Source organism: Podarcis pityusensis (genome assembly GCF_964106645.2).
Source record: "Podarcis pityusensis genome assembly, chromosome: 13".
Taxonomy (NCBI): domain Eukaryota; kingdom Metazoa; phylum Chordata; class Lepidosauria; order Squamata; family Lacertidae; genus Podarcis; species Podarcis pityusensis.
The window spans coordinates 9,240,283-9,260,520 of NC_138038.1; the positions used below are offsets into that span (position 1 = coordinate 9,240,283).

Below are 20,238 nucleotides of genomic sequence, written 5' to 3' on the forward strand. Positions count from 1 at the left end.
TTTGCATACATTTCACTTTATTGTACTACTTTTACACAGTAAAAGCACCGAAATGCCTGAGTTATCTAGATTCTTTTGCTGATCCTCTTGTATTGAATGTCACCCATGCTCAGCGTCTAGAAAGGGAAGAAAAAAACCAAGAGCTTTAATCATCCACACTTTATATTTAATTTCTTTTTTAAAAAAATATTTTTTTTCATTGATACTTTCTCCCAAAAGAGATCAGGGCAGCATATCTATGTTTGCAGTTATTACCTGGCTGCAAATCTGCATTGCTAAACTTAGAGGAGCGTGAATTTCAAAGGATGACTGTGTTCTGGTACATGGATTGTTTATGGAAGGCTTGAATTACCGTATTTTTTGCTCTATAAGACTCACTTTTTCCCTCCTAAAAAGTAAGGGGAAATGTCTGTGCAAATGCAGGCTGCGCAGCTATCCCAGAAGCCAGAACAGCAAGAGGGATTGCTGCTTTCACTGCACAGTGATCCCTCTTGCTGTTCTGGCTTCTGAGATTCAGAATTTTTTTTTTCTTGTTTTCCTCCTCCAAAAACTAGGCACGTCTTGTGGTCTGTTGCGTCTTATTGAGCAAAAAATACGGTAGGTCGTTTTGCCTAGACATGCAAACTGAATTGAATTTCCTTGCACCCTGGTTCCCCAATAGCTACTGATCCTGTGCCCAGCATACATGATGCAAGCAAACCTTGACCCCAGAGTCTTGAGCCTACTGCACATTTGGTATATATGGGTCCCCCAAAATATTACTCCCATTTCTATTCGGTATCACCAATAATTATAATAAGGTAACAATCACTGATATATTGTCTGCAACCAATGCCTGACACCCTGTTATCTGACCCAGATTTTGTAAACCACTCTAGAATCATTGACAGTGCTTTTTTGAAAATCCCCTAATAAATAAAAATGTAATCAATATAGGCATAAAAAACCAATAAGGGGATTTTGCCTCCTACTCAAAGTATATACATTAATACCATGAGAAATGTTTTTCAGGATGACCTCAAACTTCAAGTTAGCCTTCCCAAGAATGACTAATACTTGATTTGTTCATGGGATGGGATGCTGTTCTCTTAAACATCTGCACCAGGAGTGTACAACTTGAAATAGGATGACCTTTAAAGCCCTAAATGATCTTGGTCCAGTCTACCTGAAGGAGCGTCTCCACCCCCATCGTTCTACCCGGACACTGAGGTCCAGCGCTGAGGGCCTTCTGGCAGTTCCCTCACTGCAAGAAGCCAAGTTACAGGGAACCAGGCAGAGGTCCTTCTCGGTAGTGGCACCTGCCCTGTGGAACGCCCTCCCACTAGATGTCAAAGAGAAAAACAACTACCAGACTTTTAGAAGACATCTGAAGGCAGCCCTGTTTAGGGAAGCTTTTAATGTTTAATAGACTATTGTATTTTAATATTCTTTTTGGAAGCTGCCCAGAGTGGCTGGGGAAACCCAGCCAGATGGGCAGGATATAAATAATAAATTATTATAATTCTCCACTTAGCAGATGACCCAAAGGCTGTGGCCCCCTGCCATACATTAAAATATTGACATTCTACCTGAATTTGAAACCAAACCACCCAATGCATTGAAACTGAAAAAAGTATGGATATGAGGAACATGCTAGATACTGTGGTGCAGGGTAGCCTATGTGGTGAACCCCAGATATTGTGGAACTACAACTCCCACCAGCCTTGACCATTAGCTATGTTGGCTGGCGTCAAAGAGTGAGCCTTCAGTAATCACAACATTCAGTGTTGGAGTTATTAGCAAAAACACAATTTCTGCACTGCAAACTTGGCTGAGGATCAGGCCCAAAGAGCACAGTAAATCTTCTCTGGCAGGTCTTGCCCTCATGAAGCAGTTGTTGAGACTGAAAGTCCCCATTTTCCCACAGCTGTCTTAAGTCCCCTCCTCTCCAGGGTTTTCCCCAAGCTATCAGAGACTGCATCTGCGTTCAGCTAACCACTTCTCCGCCCTTTTCATGCCTCTTCTGGTTCTGGGAGACAAGGGGGAGGGGAGCTTGTCACAGCAGGAGGGGGAGACACCCGTGACTCTTCACTGGCCTAACTCATCTCTGCATCTTGGCCTCCTTCCTCTCTCCTTGCCTTCTTCGGTTTCTGCCTCTGGTTCTGGACTTATCTGTGCCACTGTGATGGCCTGGGACTTGGGCTCGGACTTGGAGCCAGAGAAGTCTCAGTCCGCACCGGATCCTTTGCCTCAGGTGGCATCTGAACCTAGTCTGGGGCCTGATTCTGAAGAGCCCCAGTCTGCACAGGTTCCCCTGCAACTAGCACCAGCTGGGCCGAGTCAGGGGCCTGAGCCTGCCCTGGCTCCAGATGTGAGGATTACCTCATTGCCTTCAGCTGGGCCATCACTTACAGCTGCTCCACTACCAGTTGGGTCAGGAAAGGCTGAGGCAGCCTCTGGGTCTAGTAACCCACCAACGTCTCCCGAGCTGCAGAGAGTAAGGTCTGAGAGAAGGAGAGACCTGAGTACTTGCAGGAGGAGTGCTCATCTTTGGGCAAGACAGGGAGGTGAGTCACCAGGGGATCAGGACCAAGGTTACCCCAACAAAGAGAAAAGTCTGTCGGACCCCAGGTTGTGGGAGCAACTTTGCTGTTTGCCAGCACCTGCCTGAGACCCTGTGCCTGACCTTGCCTGGTTTCCTGCCTTGGCCCTGTCAGACTGACTCCTCACGGAACCCTTGGATTTGGGACCGGACCTGGACCGCGTTGCTCGGGTTAACCCCCGGGCCCAGCACAGCCACTGTCTCTTCCACCTTTCTAAGCCCTGTAACCTTTTCAGCTTCTGCCACCTCCTCTTCCAGTCTTCTCCCTCTGACTACTCATCATTGTCCCACCACCACTCCCTGGGCTTTGAGTCTTCTTCTTTTGGTGGTTCTCCAGCTGGTTCCTCTCCCAGTCCATGACAGCTGGGACTGATGGGAGTTGTTCAACAACATTTGGAGGACCCTAAATTGTCTCCTCCTGTTCTAGACGCCTTAACTTCCAAGGCCCTCTGAAAATGGAGCAGTTAGGCTAAAATATTGCAGTGGTGGTCCAGGCTGCAATGGAGGCCTCAAGTTTGACATCCCCATTCTAGGTGGACTTACATTAGTGATGGTGTCCCCGTTTATTTCAGTGACAGACTTGATGCTCTTCAGGTTCACAACCATCTTGTTGTCTCCTTCCATTTCAACAACGGCCTGTGGGAGAAGAAAAGCAGCCACGATTGGGTTCCAGTTCAAGCACTGACTTTTTCATGTACCTTGTCATCATGTTCATAAGCCCAAGTTTTCCTCCACACATTTGAGAGGTGCCCAGTGAGCTTGCCTTTTTATTATGATCTATGGCAGTTTCCCTCAAACTTGGGTCTCCAGCTGTTTTTGGATTATGATTCCCATTATCCCTGACCAGCCAGGGATGATGGGAGTTGCAGTCCAAAAACAGCTGGAAATATAAATAATTAGGAGTCACTTGAAAGTACCAAACAGGCCTAGGATGAAATTAGGATTTAATTAAATAAATGGGATTTAGAACAGTAAGAAAAGTGAATAAGATAGATAATAGTTGGAAATATTTTTGTTTAAGAATGATATTGGAAAGCTGCTACATGCAGATACAAGGAAATTCAGAAGGGAGGGATTTGAGGAAGTCAATTAACAGTGTAAACAAAATTGGGTTTTCAAGGGATATGGGATTAAGATTACTTTTTTATTGTTGTGGTTTTGGTTCTTTTTTTAGTATTGTATTGTATTGTTTTCTCTTTGATATGTTTTTCTGTTTCTGTTTTTCTTTTTTGTTATGTTGTATTTGTTATAATTGTGAAAAATTTAATAAAAAAAATTGGGGGGGGGGGGGAAACAGCTGGAGACCCAAGTTTGGGAAACACTGATCTATGGCAATGTGTCAGTATGGCTCTGTGAAATATGTTACACCTCTCTGTTTTCATTAAGTGAGAAATACGCATGTATATGATCAAAGAATGTGGTCTTCCCACATACATTCCCTGGAAAAAAAATGCTTTTTCCTGCTTCATAATATTTCTTTTGAGGCTGCTGTATATGATATGGTTACCAGACGTCCCCAGTTCCTGGGGACAGTCCCCGGATTTGCAAATCTGTCCCCGAACAAATTCCGTCCCCGGAATGTCCCCAGATTTGCAAATCTGTCCCCGGGAAATGTGGCAACAGCAGCCTCAGCAGCCCGGAGCCAGCCTGGTAGTGCAGTTGGCTCTGGCTGGCTTCAGGAGCTGCTCGCTGCCGTGGCGCCCACCATTTGTCCTCACCGGAAGTCCCCATCTGATGTGTCTTGTGTGCATATGATGTGTCTTGTGCGATCTCCTGCCCCCTTCCCCCTTTGTTTTGACTGATCGGGGGAGGCTCGGGAGTGGCGGGCGGCCAGCCGTTGCCCAGTTTCTTAAAAACTCTGTACATTTATGTTTCACAGGGTGCGAAAGAAGGGCTTTGCACCTTTATACAATATGCATGTGTGCTTGGGCCCAGGGTCTTTTGCCTCACTATCACCACTACAGTGGTACCTCGGGTTACATACGCTTCAGGTTACATACGCTTCAGGTTACAGACTCCGCTAACCCAGAAATAGTACCTCGGGCTAAGAACTTTGCTTCAGGATGAGAACAGAAATCGTGCTCCAGCGGTGCGGCAACAGCAGGAGGCCCCATTAGCTAAAGTGGTGCTTCAGGTTAAGAACAGTTTCAGGTTAAGAACGGACCTCCAGAACGAATTAAGTACTTAACCTGAGGTACCACTGTACTGACTCCCTGTTGCTACTCAGCTTCAAAAAAAAAAAATCAATGTGTCCCCGGATTCACTGAAAAAAATCTGGTAGCCATAGTATATGGGGAAGATAGAGTTTGCGTACGTTTGTAGGCGGGATCTGATTGTTCTCATTGGAAACTAGCTTCCTGTTCAAAGAAGGCAGCCCTGTATCAGGTGTGGGGAACCTTTGATCCCCCAGACACTGATGAACTACAACTCCCATCAGCCACTGCAAGCCTGGCCAATGGGACCTGTCATTCAGCAAGATCTGGAGGGCCATAGGTTCCCTGCCATATATAAATGGAGAAGACTCTACCTTGACCCTCTCTCCTGTTGGCGTCTGAAGCTCAGCCTCCTCTCCGATTGTAAACTCGTTAGTCAACACCTTGCTTCCGGTTGTCACGGTGACCTTGAACTTCTTGCCATTCTGAACAATTTCAGAGATGCTCTTGAGGTCCTTGCCCTTTTCAATCATCTCATCGGAAAGGCCTGGGCAGAAGGAAATCAACAGTCATATGCAATGACGTAATACAGGGGTACCTCAGGTTACAGACGCTTCAGGTTACAGACTCCGCTAACCCAGAAATAGTGCTTCAGGTTAAGAACTTTGCTTCAGGATGAGAACAGAAATTGTGCGGCAGCAGCAGTGGGAGGCCCCATTAGCTAAAGTGGTGCTTCAGGTTAAGAACAGTTTCAGGTTAAGAACAGACCTCCAGAACTAATTAAGTACTTAACCCGAGGTACCACTGTAGATCATTAAATAACCCTACGGCCCCGAGATCTTTTGATAAAGACAGTATATAAAATAAATAATAATAATAATAAATTAATAATAATAAATAATAATAATAATAGAAATGGGGATGGGGACTTCACAGCTCTCAAACTCTCAGAACATTTCCACATGAAGGTTGCAATCCTATGCCCACTTAGGTACTTTGAATCACAATACCACTCACTTCTAAGTCACACAGATAGGATTACACTGTTTGAGAGTCTTTCAGGTAGTTGTTTAAATGAAAGAAAAAGCTATTGTAATGCAAAGTGAACAGTCTGGGAGAATGTAGATTTTATATTCACATTAGAAATCTGACTGAGGTGAGACCTGTTACAACCCTCCTTTTTGAAAATACGCTTAGCTACTACACTCTATCAGACACAACCTCTTCACGGCTTAGAATTGGATAGTACATCAGGTTAATTCTGCTCTTGTGACATGAAGATTGCCACAAATTTTAAGGCAGGTTATTGTCACTATGCTTTGTATGAGACCAAAAGACATATTCGTTCATTTTAATACCAGCAGGAAAGTAAGGAACATAAAAAGGACAACATGTGATCATAAAAATCCCATCTACACAAATTACATTTGAGACAAAAGCGCCATAATTATTTTTTAATTCTTTACTGCTTACTGTTGGATTTCAAATCCCTTTTTAAAAGACAAAAATGAAGACCATGGCAAGGCAGGGAGCACAATTTAACCACCTCATTTGACCAGCTTACCAATGGCTTTCATGAAGGGCTCAAAATTCTCATGGGTTTGGAGTTCGAACTTTCCGTTGAAGCTCATAATGGCGATGCGTTCTTCGGAGAGATGAGAAGAGAAGGCAGCTCCTTCGGAGGCCGGCTCTTCCTTTTATAACCCTCCCTTGCCTTGAAACTTGGTCAGAGGTTAAGTGATTTCACTCCTTCCCCCTTTTGCTGAAGCATCAACTTTGTACCGAAGTGATAGGCAATATCACTAAATCACCTGAGCTAAGTGTAATTGAGAAGTTGCACTTGCCGTGTCAGAAAGCCTCTGTTTTCTGCAGGTGGAATACATATAATAAGAAACATCTGTAAAAAGTTAGGGCAAAAATATGCAAGTGACGTTGAAGATCCATCTGCATTCTGTAGCAGTACTACAAATGTTGGAAATGCTTGCGAAAGATTGAAAGTTTAAGGAGGAAATTGCTGCAATAATCATTACAAGTAAACTCAAACTCCCTGGTCTGTAAAGGTGGAAATCTGGTCAACCCAGCTGTATCTGTGTATAAAGCAAAAACAATGGCCCAGATTTTATATGGTGCAGAGGTTTGGGGTACCTCAAAGGTCTCCGGTCTGGAACCCCCACAGAATTATTTTTTAAGAGTTCTTTTAGGTTTACCCAAAGACATGCAATCTGCCATGGTCAGGTTGGAAACTCACATGTTGAGCATAGACAACCAAATAGATAAAAGAATTCTCTGTTACTGGTTTAGAGTTCAACAGATGGACAACACTAGGCTACCATTTGAGCTCTCAAATAGATGTACCTTAAATTTATGTACCTTAAAAACTGGGTACATCATGCTGCCCAACTGATGGGCAAATATGACCTCTCAGTGACTGAGATTAAAGAACTCCCCTTATATTCACAGAAAAGTATTTTTAAACTAACCATAAGGGCAGTGGCAACTAAAAACGATCTAAACTCTATGTGCACATCTACATGCGCCCCATTGTATTTTAAACTTAGAGAGGTCAATGAACTTTCCATTGATTTTTCTGGGTCTGCCCTGAGTACAGCTTAATTGGTTATCACCCATAGTGTTTTTCCACTGGGTCGTTGTTACTACTACTACTACTACTATTATATATTGCCCTTCATCCGAAGAACACAGGATGGTTCGCAACATGAAAATGCAAAATGAAAACACATAATACACATTAAATTTCGAATTAATTCATCAGTATTAACACTGATGTTGAAATTTTTCTCTAGAGCAGGCTTTTAATTGGTCTGCTGCCTTAAACTGAGCTATACTGGTATGAAGGTAAAGTCAAACAATCATTTGCTATGCTGTGAGTATGTCTGCCATTTTTATAGTAGTTTAGCTGCATGGCTTTCATTTTATTTAATACTATTTGTTTCATTGCAATTCATACTATTTGAATCCTGGAATTTGTGATTTGGTAGGGGTGCTAGGAATGATCTGTTACAGGTCTGCTCCCCACTTACAGAATTGTAAATTCCTAAATTTGTTGAGAATAAATAATTGTCAAATCACTGTACGTATGTGGTGTACATCTGCTCTAAGAATCCTCTGAGGCAAAGAAGCAAAATTGTCCGTCTTCTTCGATCTGTTGCACAATGTGGTTGCAACAGAGCAACGTGTATCACCAGAACAAACAGTCACATACTTTAAAAATAATTTTCTCTAGTCACTGCCACGGACCTAAGGAAACCCAGCTTCTAGTTTCTACCCTCCTAGAACCATTTCCTCTTTCTCCTTCTTAATATTCCCTGAAGCTCTGCTTGCTGCAACTCATTAAAAGGTAAAGATAGACAAGTAGAACAGGTTATGTATGGGGAAGAAGAGGTCAGGCGTCTTTCAGAAAAGCAGTGCAGGAATGGCCAGATCACCTCTGATACATTGCAACAGAGTTCCGTCCCTTCCAGCCATATTTCATCTGAAGCCACTTCTGTACTGTACAGTAAAGGGAAAGGACCCCTGGACAGTTAAGTCCAGTCAAAGGCGATTATGGGGTTGCGGTGCTCATCTCGCTTTCAGGCCGAGGGAGCCGGCGTTTGTCCACAGACAGCTTTTTGGGTCATGTGGCTGGCATGATTAAACCGCTTCTGGCACAACGGAACACCGTGACGGAAACCACAGCGCACGGAAATGCCATTTACCTTCCCGCTGTAAAGGTAAAGGGACCCCTGACCATTAGGTCCAGTCGTGGGCGACTCTGGGGTTGCGGTGCTCATCTCGCTTTATTGGCCGAGGGAGCCGGCGTACAGCTTCCAGGTCATGTGGCCAGCATGACTAAGCCACTTCTGGCGAACCAGAGCAGCGCACAGAAATGCCGTTTACCTTCCCGCCAGAGTGGTACCTATTTATCTACTTGCCCTTTGAGGTGCTTTCAAACTGCTAGGTTGGCAGGAGCTAGGACAGAGCAACGGGAGCTCACCCTGCTGCGGGGATTTGTCAAGGGACGCAGGTGGCGCTGTGATCTGAACCACTGAGCCTCTTGGGCTTGCCAATCAGAAGGTTGGCGGTTCGAATCCCCACAACGGAGTGAGCTCCCGTTGCTCTGTGACCCATGAGCCCTGTCATTTGGTGGACCATCTATTTCCCATCTAAATGTAAACAGCCTGAAGTAGACAGAAAGTACTTTGTGCCTTCAGAGTTTTGCCTGGAGACATATAATAAATAGTCCACCCTCCCAGCACTGAAAATTAAAAGCAGAGAGAAAGAGAATAGACCTGTTATACCATTAGGAAATGCGGGGATTTTCCCACACGCCCACCCACTCAATTGTCTCCTGCCAAATCTACCGTCTGGTTTCCCCTCATAGGCCTGTTTTTTTTAAAAAAATATTTTGCATCTTACAAAAGCTAAATCAGTGGAAGCATTACTAAACTTCTTAGGCATTTAAGAAGACTTAGCTGAATCCATTTGGAGACTAGTTTAGGCTTGGGGGGGAATTCCAGCCAGAAACTGGTAATTTCCCCAGGCATCAAAGAAGCTATTTGCCTCTTGTCATTTACTGCAAATGTCACTCTAACGTGATCCCCCTGGAGGCTTTACAAATAACCGTCATTGTTCTATTCCACAAATCCAACAGTATAAAGCTGTTTAATAGATGGAATCACTGGCTGAATATACAGTTCATCCCCTCTCAATCTATTTGCATTGGCTAAACGTTCAAACTTTTAAATCACACCTTCGGGGGTTGGGGGTGGGGGAGTTGTTGTTTGTTTTTTTTAATCTGATGAGAAGTTATTCCAGCTGCCACTCAAAACCTTGAAGACCTGCTTCTGGAAACTCATCAGTGCTGCATGGGATAAACTAACTAATTCCTAATGATCTAAGGTGGCTTCTCAGCAAAGAGAAGGTGAAATAAACTTGGGGACAAACTTCATGGAAAAGTCCCGTGCATGGAAGATACAAAGCTCTACCTATTTCTGGGAGTTAGCCAGGGAGCAAGCCCGTTAACCCTTTCAGTGTGGTGGCATTGCACGACAGCAGAGACTCCACTGGGGCCCGACGAGGTAATCGCAGCCTAAGTGCCCCTTCTTGATAGGTGGGGGGGGGGTGTAAGCCCCCGCCGCCTATTAGGAGCCAGAACCTGGCCTGCATCCTGGATTGGCGAATGAGGATGCAAGCTTGGACACGGGCTGTGCCAGGGGGTGGAGTCGATGGAGCAGGGAAGGCTTCTCTTGGGTCCACTCGCTGGCCATTTAAACAGCCCTCACCTGGGGCCCTACCTGCTTTTCCATTGTCGGGTTCTCCACCCACCCAACCTTGGTTCAAGGTGATAGTCAAGGGCTTTGCTGTGGCTACGGCAGTCGCTGTTTTATGGGGCCGGGTAAGAATTTGTCCACTGGGCAAATTGGCTCCATCCCGCTGGTTTTGCCTACCTCATAGCAATTGCCGCAACTGGGCTGGGCATTGGGGCATTGGGTTGGGCATTGGGTTGGGCACTGGGGCATTGGGTTGGGCATTGGGGCATTGGGTTGGGCACTGGGGCATTGGGATGGGCATTGGGGCATTGGGTTGGGCATTGGGTTGGGCATTGGGGCATTGGATTGGGCATTGGGTTGGGCATTGGGCATTGGGTTGGGCACTGGGGCATTGGGTTGGGCATTGGGGCATTGGATTTGGCATTGGGTTGGGCATTGGGGCATTGGATTGGGCATTGGGTTGGGCATTGGGGCATTGGATTGGGCATTGGGTTGGGCATTGGGGCATTGGGTTGGGCATTGGGGCATTGGGTTGGGCATTGGGGCAATCCTTTGTCTTGGACGGAGGGGAGGTAGTAGTTTCCGCCTGCCCCTCCAAATCCTGGGGTATCCCATTAAAGTTATCTGGGAAGAGTGGTCATGTCCACGTGCCCAGGTGGGGCTAGGGCTGAAGGCCCTGCCCCAGTGTGATGGCCTGGGACTCGGGCTCGGACTTGGAACCAGAGGAGTCTCAGTCTGCACCGGATCCTTTGTCTCAGGCAGCATATGAACCAAGTCTGGGGCCTGATTCTGAAGAGCCCCACTCTGCACAGGTTTCCCTGCAACAAGCATCAGCTGGGCCAAGTCAGGGGCCTGAGCCTGCCCTGGCTCCAGATGCAAGAATTACCTCGTTGCCTTCAGCTGGGCAATCATTTGCAGCTTCTCCACTACCAGTTGGGTCAGGAGAGGCTGAGGTGGCCTCTGGGTCTAGTAACCCACTGAAATCTCCTGAGCTGCAGAGACTAAGGTCTGAGAGGAGAGACCTGAGTACTTGCAGGAGGAGTGCTCGCCTTCAGGCAAAACAGGGAGGTGAGTCACTGGGGGATCAGGACCGGCCGTTGCCCCGACAAAGAGAAAAGTCTGTTGGACCCCACCCCAGGTTGCGGGAGCAACATTGCTGTTTGCTAGAACCTGCCTGGTTTCCTGCCTTGTGTCATGCTTTGGCCCTATCGTACTGACTCCTCGCTGAATCCTTGGATTCAGGACCGGACCTGGACAGCGTTGCTCGGGTTAATCCCCGGGCCCAGCACACCCAGACTGCGGTCCCTGCGGGGGTCACCCTATTTGATGTAAGTCTTAGAAACCCCCACTTGGATTGACCTGTGCATCACTTCCTGTACCTCTGGTTACGTACTTAATTCGTTCCGGAGGTCCGTTCTTAACCTGAAACTGTTCTTAACCTGAAGCACCACTTTAGCTAATGGGGCCTCCTGCTGCTGCCGTGCCGCCATGACACGATTTCTGTTCTCATCCTGAAGCAAAGTTCTGAACCTGAGGTACTATTTCTGGGTTAGCGGAGTCTGTAATCTGAAGCATATGTAACCTGAAGCATATGAAACCTGAGGTACCACTGTATTACAAATGCCCCATGCCCAAGCCAAACCTCTTTCATCTGTATTCAATAAAATGGTGGTCTGTTTTGATCCAAACCAGTCTTAGTGGTCTTTTATTTATCTGGGCTGGGGACTGGGGAAGATGACACCTGGGCTTGCAAGAGAAGCTTCTGTGACTAACATAATCAATTTAATTAGAGCACACAGGAGAAAAGAGCTAAAGAGCCTTGTCTCCATGCACCACAATCTTGTCCTGGATGGGGCCCTGTGGCTGCTGTTTATAACTGAGCCTGCTAATGGTGCTCATGCAATTGATGCAATGTACATTGCTGCAGAGGGATGCAGCTGGCGCTGTGGTCTAAACTACAGAGCCTAGGGCTTGCCGATCAGAAGGTCGGTGGTTTGAATCCCCGTGACAGGGTGAGCTCCCGTTGCTCGGTCCCTGCTCCTGCCAACCTAGCAGTTCGAAAGCACGTCAAAGTGCAAGTAGATAAATAGGTACCACTCCGGTGGGAAGGTAAATGGCGTTTCCGTGCACTGCTCTGGTTGGCCAGAAGCTGCTTAGTCATGCTGGCCACATGACCCGGAAGCTGTACGCCGGCTCCCTCGGCCAGTAAAATGAGATGAGCGCCGCAACCCCAGAGTCGGTCACGACTGGACCTAATGGTCAGGGGTCCCTTTACCTTTACATTGCTGCAGAGACACCCGCCCCATGATTTTTATGGATTTCTCTCTGTTCACATTGAGGAAGGCAGTTTGGTTTTTTCCTTCCCTTTTAATCAAGTTGCTGAGCCCTTCTGCCAGCAGCCTTATATGTAAATATACTGTGTATATATAGGTAGTCTGTTTCATTTAACTGCTGTTTGCTCCTTTTATTGTATGCCATTCTGATCTTTTTAGAGAGGAGGAACAGGATATGAATGATTTTACATAAATACATGGGTGGAATTCAATGCCATGCAAAGGTAACCGGTCCATCAACCCCAGGATTGCTGCTTGCGAAGTGGAACAATATCACCTGTCCCCTCCACTCCATGCTCTTCCAGGGATTCTCATGACCCTTTGGAGCAGATTTGGGGAGGGCACGGGAGGGCACACGGGGGGGGGGGAGAGAAGAGGAAAGTCCCGTTGCACTAACAGGACTCACTGCTCTTCCAAGTCCACATTCCCAGCAACTTCACAGTCCTGTCTCAGCGACGTCTACACTGTAGATGCCCACAGAATGTGGTCATGTCCACAGAACAGAAGATGGCAGGATCCCCAAGGACGTGCTCTACGGGGAGCTGGTTTCAGGCACCAGGCCCAATTCACCATTACAGTGGTACCTTGGTTTACGCACTTAATCCCTTTCCAGAAGTCTGTTCTTAAACCAAAGCCGTTCTTAAACCAAGGCGTGCTTTCCCATAGCAGCGGGGGACTCAATATACAAATGGAACACGCATTCTGCTTCCAAGGCAAAGTTCACAAACCAAAACACCTACTTCCAGGTTTCCAGCGTTCTTAATCCAAGTTGTTCATAAACTAAGCTGTTCTTAAACCAAGGTAAGGTAAAGGTAAAGGGACCCCTGACCATTAGGTCCAGTCATGACTGACTCTGGGGTTGCAGCACTCATCTCGCTTTATTGGCCGAGGGAGCCGGCGTACAGCTTCCGGGTCATGTGGCCAGCATGACTAAGCCGCTTCTGGCGAACCAGAGCAGCGCATGGAAACGCCATTTACCTTCCTGCCGGAGCGGTACCTATTTATCTACTTGCACTTTGACGTGCTTTTGAACTGCTAGGTTGGCAGGAGTTGGGACAAAGCAACGGGAGCTCACCCCGTAGCGGGGATTTGAACCGCCAACCTTCTGATCGGCAAGCCCTAGGCTCTGTGGTTTAACCCACAGCGCCACCCGCATTCCCTAAACCAAGGTACCACTGTACAAAGATGTCTGGAAACATGACATGAAGGCTGGCAACATCAATCTCTCTTGCAGAGATCGAGCCTGGAGACAGACAATCAAGTCATGTTTCCGCAGCAGTGACCAGAGAAGAAATGACCGCTGGGAGGAGCACAGAGAGATGAAATGCCCCGGTGCATGTTCAGCAGCACAACCGGACACCTTCCTCTGCCCCAGCTGCAACAAAACATGTCTCTCCTGCATCGGTCTCTACAGTCGCAGCAAGTGCTGCAACCTTCCAGCAGTTGAAATTCACTCCCAAGGAACACGCCGCCATTGTCTCCTGAGACAGACAGATGCCAGCAACAACATGGTCCGTAGAGGGGTGGGGTGGAGTATAAGAACCACCGGTCTAGACTCTAGACCAGGGGTCAGCAAACTTTTCCAGCAGGGGGCCGGTCCACTGCCCTTCAGGCTATGTGGGAGGCCGGACTATATTTTGAAAAAATAAATAAAATGAACGAATCCCTATGCCCCACAAATAACCCAGAGATGCATTTTAAATAAAAGGACACATTCTACTCATGTAAAAACACGCTGATTCCTGGACCGTCTGCGGGCCAGATTTAGAAGGCGATTAGGCCGGATCCGGCCCCTGGGCCTTAGTTTGCCTACCCATGCTCTAGACGGCAGCTAGACTGGTGACTAGGAGTGGCCGCCGGGACCACATAACACCAGTCCTGAGAGATCTGCATTGGCTCCCAGTATGTTTCCGAGCACAATTCAAAGTGTTGGTGCTGACCTTTAAAGCCCTAAACGGCCTCGGTCCTCTATACCTGAAGGAGCGTCTCCACCATCCCCATCATTCTACCCTGAGGTCCAGCTCCGAGGGGTTACAGGGAACCAGGCAGAGGGCCTTCTCGGTAGTGGCCTTCAGATGTGAAGGAAATAAGTAGCTATCTTATTTTTAAAAGACATCTGAAGGCAGCCCTGTTTAGGGACGTTTTTAATATTTAATACTGTATTGTTTTTAACACTTGATTGGGAGCCGCCCAGAGTGGCTGGGGAAACTCAGCCAGATGGGCGGGGTATAAATAAATTATTATTATTATTATTATTATTATTATTAGGTTTCATGCAACATATGTTTGACAGTGGGATTTGACAGAGAAAAGCAAGGCAGTCTTTCTGCAGGCAATGGCTTTCCCACCTACCTTGCCCCACCCTCCAGCTCCTGAGAGCCTTTCCCAGCCCATGACTTTGAGAACAGTGGAAGCAGTTGGAAAGAGAGGAGTTCAGGGACAGTTTTTAAAAATAATTTTATAAGTTGTGTGTCCTTGTTTCTCAGTTTGAGCCTTTTACATGGTTTTGTACGCTTTCTGGTATTTTATGCACTGTGATTTGCTGTTATTTTATTGATTACAGATTAGTAATTATTTATTGCAATTGATAAGTGTAAATTGTTAAATTATTATTTGCTGGTGCTTAATTGTACTGTTTACTATTGGATTCTAATGGATCATTGAATATTGCTTTATTCTATATAAGTTGTTTATTTTGAAGTTCTTGTGATTTTTTAAAATGTAGGATCTGATTGTTACTATTAATGTTTGATGCTTTATTATGTTTATGTGTGTTGGAAGCCACCCAGAGTAGCTGGGGCAACTCAGCCAGATGGGCGGGGTTTTTTTATTTAAAAATAATATTATTATTATTAAGCTACCTTGGCATCTGGTGTCAGATAAGCTGAGTGCTCTCTCTGCCTCATAAACATTTGCTTTGCAGTTTCACTTCCACTAAAGATTAAAGGAAACCTAAACTCTAGTGGATATTCTTGCAAAACTCGCCTACCCTGTTGGGAAACAGTAAAACCCTTCTTTCCCACATGCATGGTTAAATAGATGTAATAAACAAAAATCTGCCCTTGTTCCCTTACGGGGAACACAAGAGCCCTTGTAGAGTCCTTTGTAGGTTCTCCATCGGTCGGAGAAAATAACAGAGGCCAACCAGAGAATATTGAGAAGCAAAGCAGCTAGTAAGCTTGATCTTTATTGAACTGTTGCAACAGGGTGCTCCCCTCACACGGAGGAAAGGAGGAGGACCTTGAACAATGGCGTGGAAGGCCTTATATAGACTTTTTAAATTCCCTACCCTGGAGCTCAAGACCACCCCCCCACAAACATCATACCTACGTCACAGAAAAGGTGGTGTTGTTTTTCCTGTCTGCCAGGTTGTTACGTCCTGAGTTGAATAGGATCCAAAATGCAGAAGTCTGATTGGTCCTAGAAGAATAGGATTCAGAATGCAGCAGTCTGATTGGTCCTAAAACAATAGGATCCAGAATGCAGCAGTCTGATTGGTCCACAGGAGCCACCCAATCCAGCTCCAGGTGGAAGTGAATCTGCAACCTGATTGGCCTACAGGTGAATCCCAGAATTAGCCAATCATGTGGGGCCCATTGTGTAAATAATGTATATAAGGCAGACATTCTGGGGGAACTTCCATTCCTCCTCATCACTATGAGCTGAATAAAGAGCATGAAATGCACTCTTGACTCCAAGTATATTTCACAGGTTATCTGATAATGCCTTATCTGATTGCCTTTCCTGGTAACCTGTCACCCTTTGAGATGGTGATTTCCCAATTCCTGAGGCAATGGGAAGGTTCCCTGACCCCCTCCCTCCTTGCAGAGAAAACATTTGGTCAGTTTGGGAGTCAAAATGGTTTCAGGTCGGTCTTCCTGTGCTGATCTATGTACGTGCTTGGTTGGTACATTTATGACCATTTATTATCCATATTATTATTATTACTTAGACTCACCATTCTCTTAAATAAATCATTGTAGTGAGTGTTGGAGATCAAAAGGTCTGCCCTATTTCCCCAAGCTGTTCCTGATGGGTTGCTTGAAGCAAAACAAAACCACCGCAAAACCAGTTTGGTACGTTATTCCTGCTCTGTCCTTTTGCTGACTCACTTCTACGGTTTCCATTGTTGCGCTGGTAGGACCAAGGAGATGGTCGAGTCAACCAAAATCCCCCTGGGGCACCTTCTAATGGCAGGGATTGGGAGCCTGGTCTCAGCATTTTGGGATCATTGCGGTCCACATCTTCAGAGTGCAATATGTAGTTATGTGTCCTGACATAAGCAAGCAAATGTCCTCTCCCCAATAAGGCTTAGAAGCAAAGTAGATGTTTGCTTTCTCCTCGTTTCTTGGAGCTGGGCTAAATAACTGCCTTTTCCCCCCTTCCAATAATTTTTATGAATTTTTTCCAAATGTCTTAAACACAATGCAGCTTAACAAGGTTATTCTCCTTTCAATCTACATATATCTTATCCAAATTACCTTCCCTCCACCCCTCTTCTGGCTTCTCTACATTGCTCTTACTTAAGCGTGATTATTATATATACATTCTATAAATGTCTATAATTCCTTAATAAATTTTTGTATTATACTTTAGACATTTGTTGTTTAGTCGTGTCCAACTCTTCGTGATCCCCTGGACCAGAGCACACCAGGCACTCCTGTCTTCCACTGCCTCCCGCAGTTTGGTCAAACTCATGCTGGTAGCTTCAACAACACTATCCAACCATCTCATCCTCTGTCGTCCCCTTCTCCTTGTGCCCTCCATCTTTCCCAACATCAGGGTCTTTTCCAGGGAGTCTTTGCTTCTCGTGAGGTAGCCAAAGTACTGGAGCCTCAGCTTCAGGATCTGTACTTCCAGTGAGCACTCAGGGCTGATTTCCTTCAGAATGGAGAGGTTGGATCTTCTTGCAATCCATGGGACTCTCAAGAGTCTCCTCCAGCACCATAATTCAAAAGCATCAATTCTTCGGCGATTGGCCTTCTTTATGGTCCAGCTCTCACTTCCGTACATCACTACTGGGAAAACCATAGCTTTAACTTTAACGGACCTTTGTTATTACAGCATTACATCTTGTGGTCTAACCAAATGTTTACAATAAACGTTATGAGTTTTATTTCAGTCCTGTGAGTGGGCTAAATAACTGTCTTAACCACAGTGGCCTGGAAAAAAGCTGGCGTTCCACAGTGTGTGTGTGTGTGTGTGTGTGTGTGTGTGTTCACATGTTCCATTATGATCTGTGTACCTATTGTGTGCACAAATGATTGAGCTTCACAAAACCGCAGATGTGCAGCCTTCCACACAAACACTTGTACATGTGCAAAGGCAGTTTGCACCTGTGTTCGGTATAACGTGTGAACAAGCCTGATGTGAACCAAGAGTGTGGGCCCTGCTGCCTTCTTCTCTCTCTGTTGATTCAGCTCTCTCATGTTGCTCTGTGGACAAGACTGGTTGTAAAGGATGGCGCCCGCAAAACTCCTCCAGGTGGCATTTTCTGCCCTTGACCAGTGTGCAGAGTTGTAACTTGGCCATCATTTTCATTGCAGCTACAATGTTACGAAGTTATGATGATAATTCAGGATAATGGTTTTCTTTAATCAATGGACTGCTAAGCCATGTAGTAATAACTATAAAGAAATCCGGTGGCGCCAGGTTGTGCAGATTAGATTAGATTACTGCAGTCAATGGCAGTTTATGATAGGTCTTGCAACTGATCACAGACAGTCCCTTTGTGACTGCAGACTGTATATGTACCGCTGCATTAATAAAGTACTGTATTTTTCGCTCTATAAGACGCACCAGACCATAAGATGAACCTAGTTTTTGGAGAAGGAAAACAAGGGGGAAAAAATTCTGAATCCCAGAAGCCAGAACCTGAAGTCTGTAACCTGAAGTGTCTGTAACCCGAGGTACCACTGTGTACAAAAATACATACCCATTACAAATTATCTTTTTATAATATACTTAGATGAAACAGCTACTTAGTCTATAAGAGAACAAAGTCAGAAGGAAGAAAATACAAGGAAAGGAGAAACCTAAAAAAAGAGAACACAAGAAAAAAAGAAAAGAAGGAAGAAAGGAAGGAAGGAAGGAAGGAAGGAAGGAAGGAAGGAAGAAAGAAAGAAAGAAAGAAAGAAAGAAAGAAAGAAAGAAAGAAAATAAAAAATAAAAGGTCTTCCAGTTCTCTGTCCTGCAGCTACATATGATATTCATTCCTTAAGATAGAACCATTCTGTCTTTTCAGTCTTCAAATCCAGATACAGTGGTACCTCGGGTTAAGTACTTAATTCGTTCCAAATTCTGTTCTTAACCTGAAACTGTTCTTAACCTGAAGCACCACTTTAACTAATGGGGCCTCCTGCCACCGCCGTGCTGCTGGAACACAATTTCTGTTCTCATCCTGAAGCAAAGTTCTTAACCTGAGATACTATTTCTGGGTTAGCGGAGTCTGTAACCTGAAGCATATGTAACCTGAAGCATATGTTACCCGAGGTACTACTGTATCTCGGGGTTACATACGCTTCAGGATGAAAACAGAAATCGTGCTCCGGCAGCGCAGTGGCAGTGGGAGGCCCCATTAGCTAAAGTGGTGCTTCAGGTTAAGAACAATTTCAGGTTAGGAACGGACCTCCAGAACAAATTAAGTTCTTAACCCGAGGTACCACTGTATTACAAGATCATTTTCACGCAAAAAGTCCACAATAAATTTCCAATCCTTAGCAAATGTCAATAATGACTTCACTCTCCACTTGTATATTTGTCAATAAAGCAAGTGCTGTAAAAATCCCACAGCCCCCAAGGCTCTCTCCAGCCAATAGCCACCAACCTGCACCCCACTGGCACCCAGTCCCTGCAACTTCCTGGGCCCCCAAACAGACTTGCACGAGCAGCGCTGCGGAGCCATTTCGGGACTGACCTTTGGCTCTGCAAATTGGCCTCGTCTTGGCTCTTGTCCTTTGGTCTCGGAACAAACAGTGCTGCTGAGGTGTCTCGGTTTACAGCCTCTTGTGAAAAGCTGCCAGTTAAGGCAGCGGTACAAAGGTCTCGGCTGTATCCTTTCTCAACTCGTCCAACGGCTTCCGTCCTACAAGGCACCTTGACTTTATTAGCTCGCAAAATGGATTATGATGACATCGGGAGGTGCCTAGAAGTCTTAATTCACATTGTCGCAGGAAACTCCCCCCCAAATCATTCAGTTTGTACAAACTTCACACACACACACTCACTCACACTCACACACTACATATGCTATGCTACGCTTCTGTTATAAATTCATAGAAAATCAACCATACATCGGATCTGCACCGTTCTACTTTTATTTTACTCCATGAAGGAAGGACCACAAAATGGGGAAGGTTTGATACAGGGCAGCCATAATCCCTTGAGCATACCAGCACATACACAGGAGCCCTGCCCAGTTGCTATGCCAACCCTGATGGTCCTAGACAGAAGACCATCAAGGTCACAAAGAACTTGCATATAGGAGTGGATTCAGGACGGACTGGAACAAAGGACAATGATCAGCTCTTCCCTCTGGGGGCAGGAAACTGCAAACTCCCCTTTGTCACCTGGAAAGTACTCATGGGGAGGGGGGAAAGGGGGAACCAGCCAGGTGACAAGACACTCAGGTTACCACCACAACTCCTCCCTCAACCCCTCCTTTCTGTGATGTAGTTGTGATGTAGTCTTAGGGGTGTAGTTTGGGGGATTAGTAACTAATAAAAGTTGGGGTCTTCTTTTGTCCTGGGCTTCCATTTTGCTTCATCTTGTTGTGGGTGGGAGTCCTGTCGCGACAGTATCCAATAAAGGCCAAGCCTACAGGCTGCTGTTTTGCTCCAAGTTATCCTGGTTGGTGTCTTTGTTTTTGTCCAAGGGAGCCCTCGGATTTTTCCGTTAACAAC

General features: G+C 45.8%; 1 protein-coding gene across 1 annotated transcript; it reads right to left on the reverse strand.

Moving 5' to 3' along the window:
* Positions 1 to 6,444, reverse strand: FABP1 (fatty acid binding protein 1). Its single transcript, XM_080977168.1, has 4 exons — positions 6,299 to 6,444; positions 5,109 to 5,281; positions 3,125 to 3,217; positions 1 to 116 (listed from the first exon to the last, which is right to left on the reverse strand). The coding sequence occupies exons 1-4, from the start codon at positions 6,363 to 6,365 to the stop codon at positions 66 to 68; spliced, it is 384 nt and encodes a 127-aa protein (XP_080833294.1). The 5' UTR covers positions 6,366 to 6,444; the 3' UTR covers positions 1 to 65.
* Positions 6,445 to 20,238: the final 13,794 nt, after the last annotated feature.

Excerpts from the sequence above, each read along its gene's own strand:
- FABP1 (XM_080977168.1), bottom strand. The coding sequence starts at position 6,365 with ATGAGCTTCAACGGAAAGTTCGAACTCCAAACCCATGAGAATTTTGAG. Across the intron at positions 5,282-6,298 it reads GCCCTTCATGAAAGCCATTG|GCCTTTCCGATGAGATGATT; the intron begins GTAAGCTGGTCA and ends CCTTCTGCCCAG. Across the intron at positions 117-3,124 it reads ACGGGGACACCATCACTAAT|ACGCTGAGCATGGGTGACAT; the intron begins GTAAGTCCACCT and ends TTCCCTTTCTAG.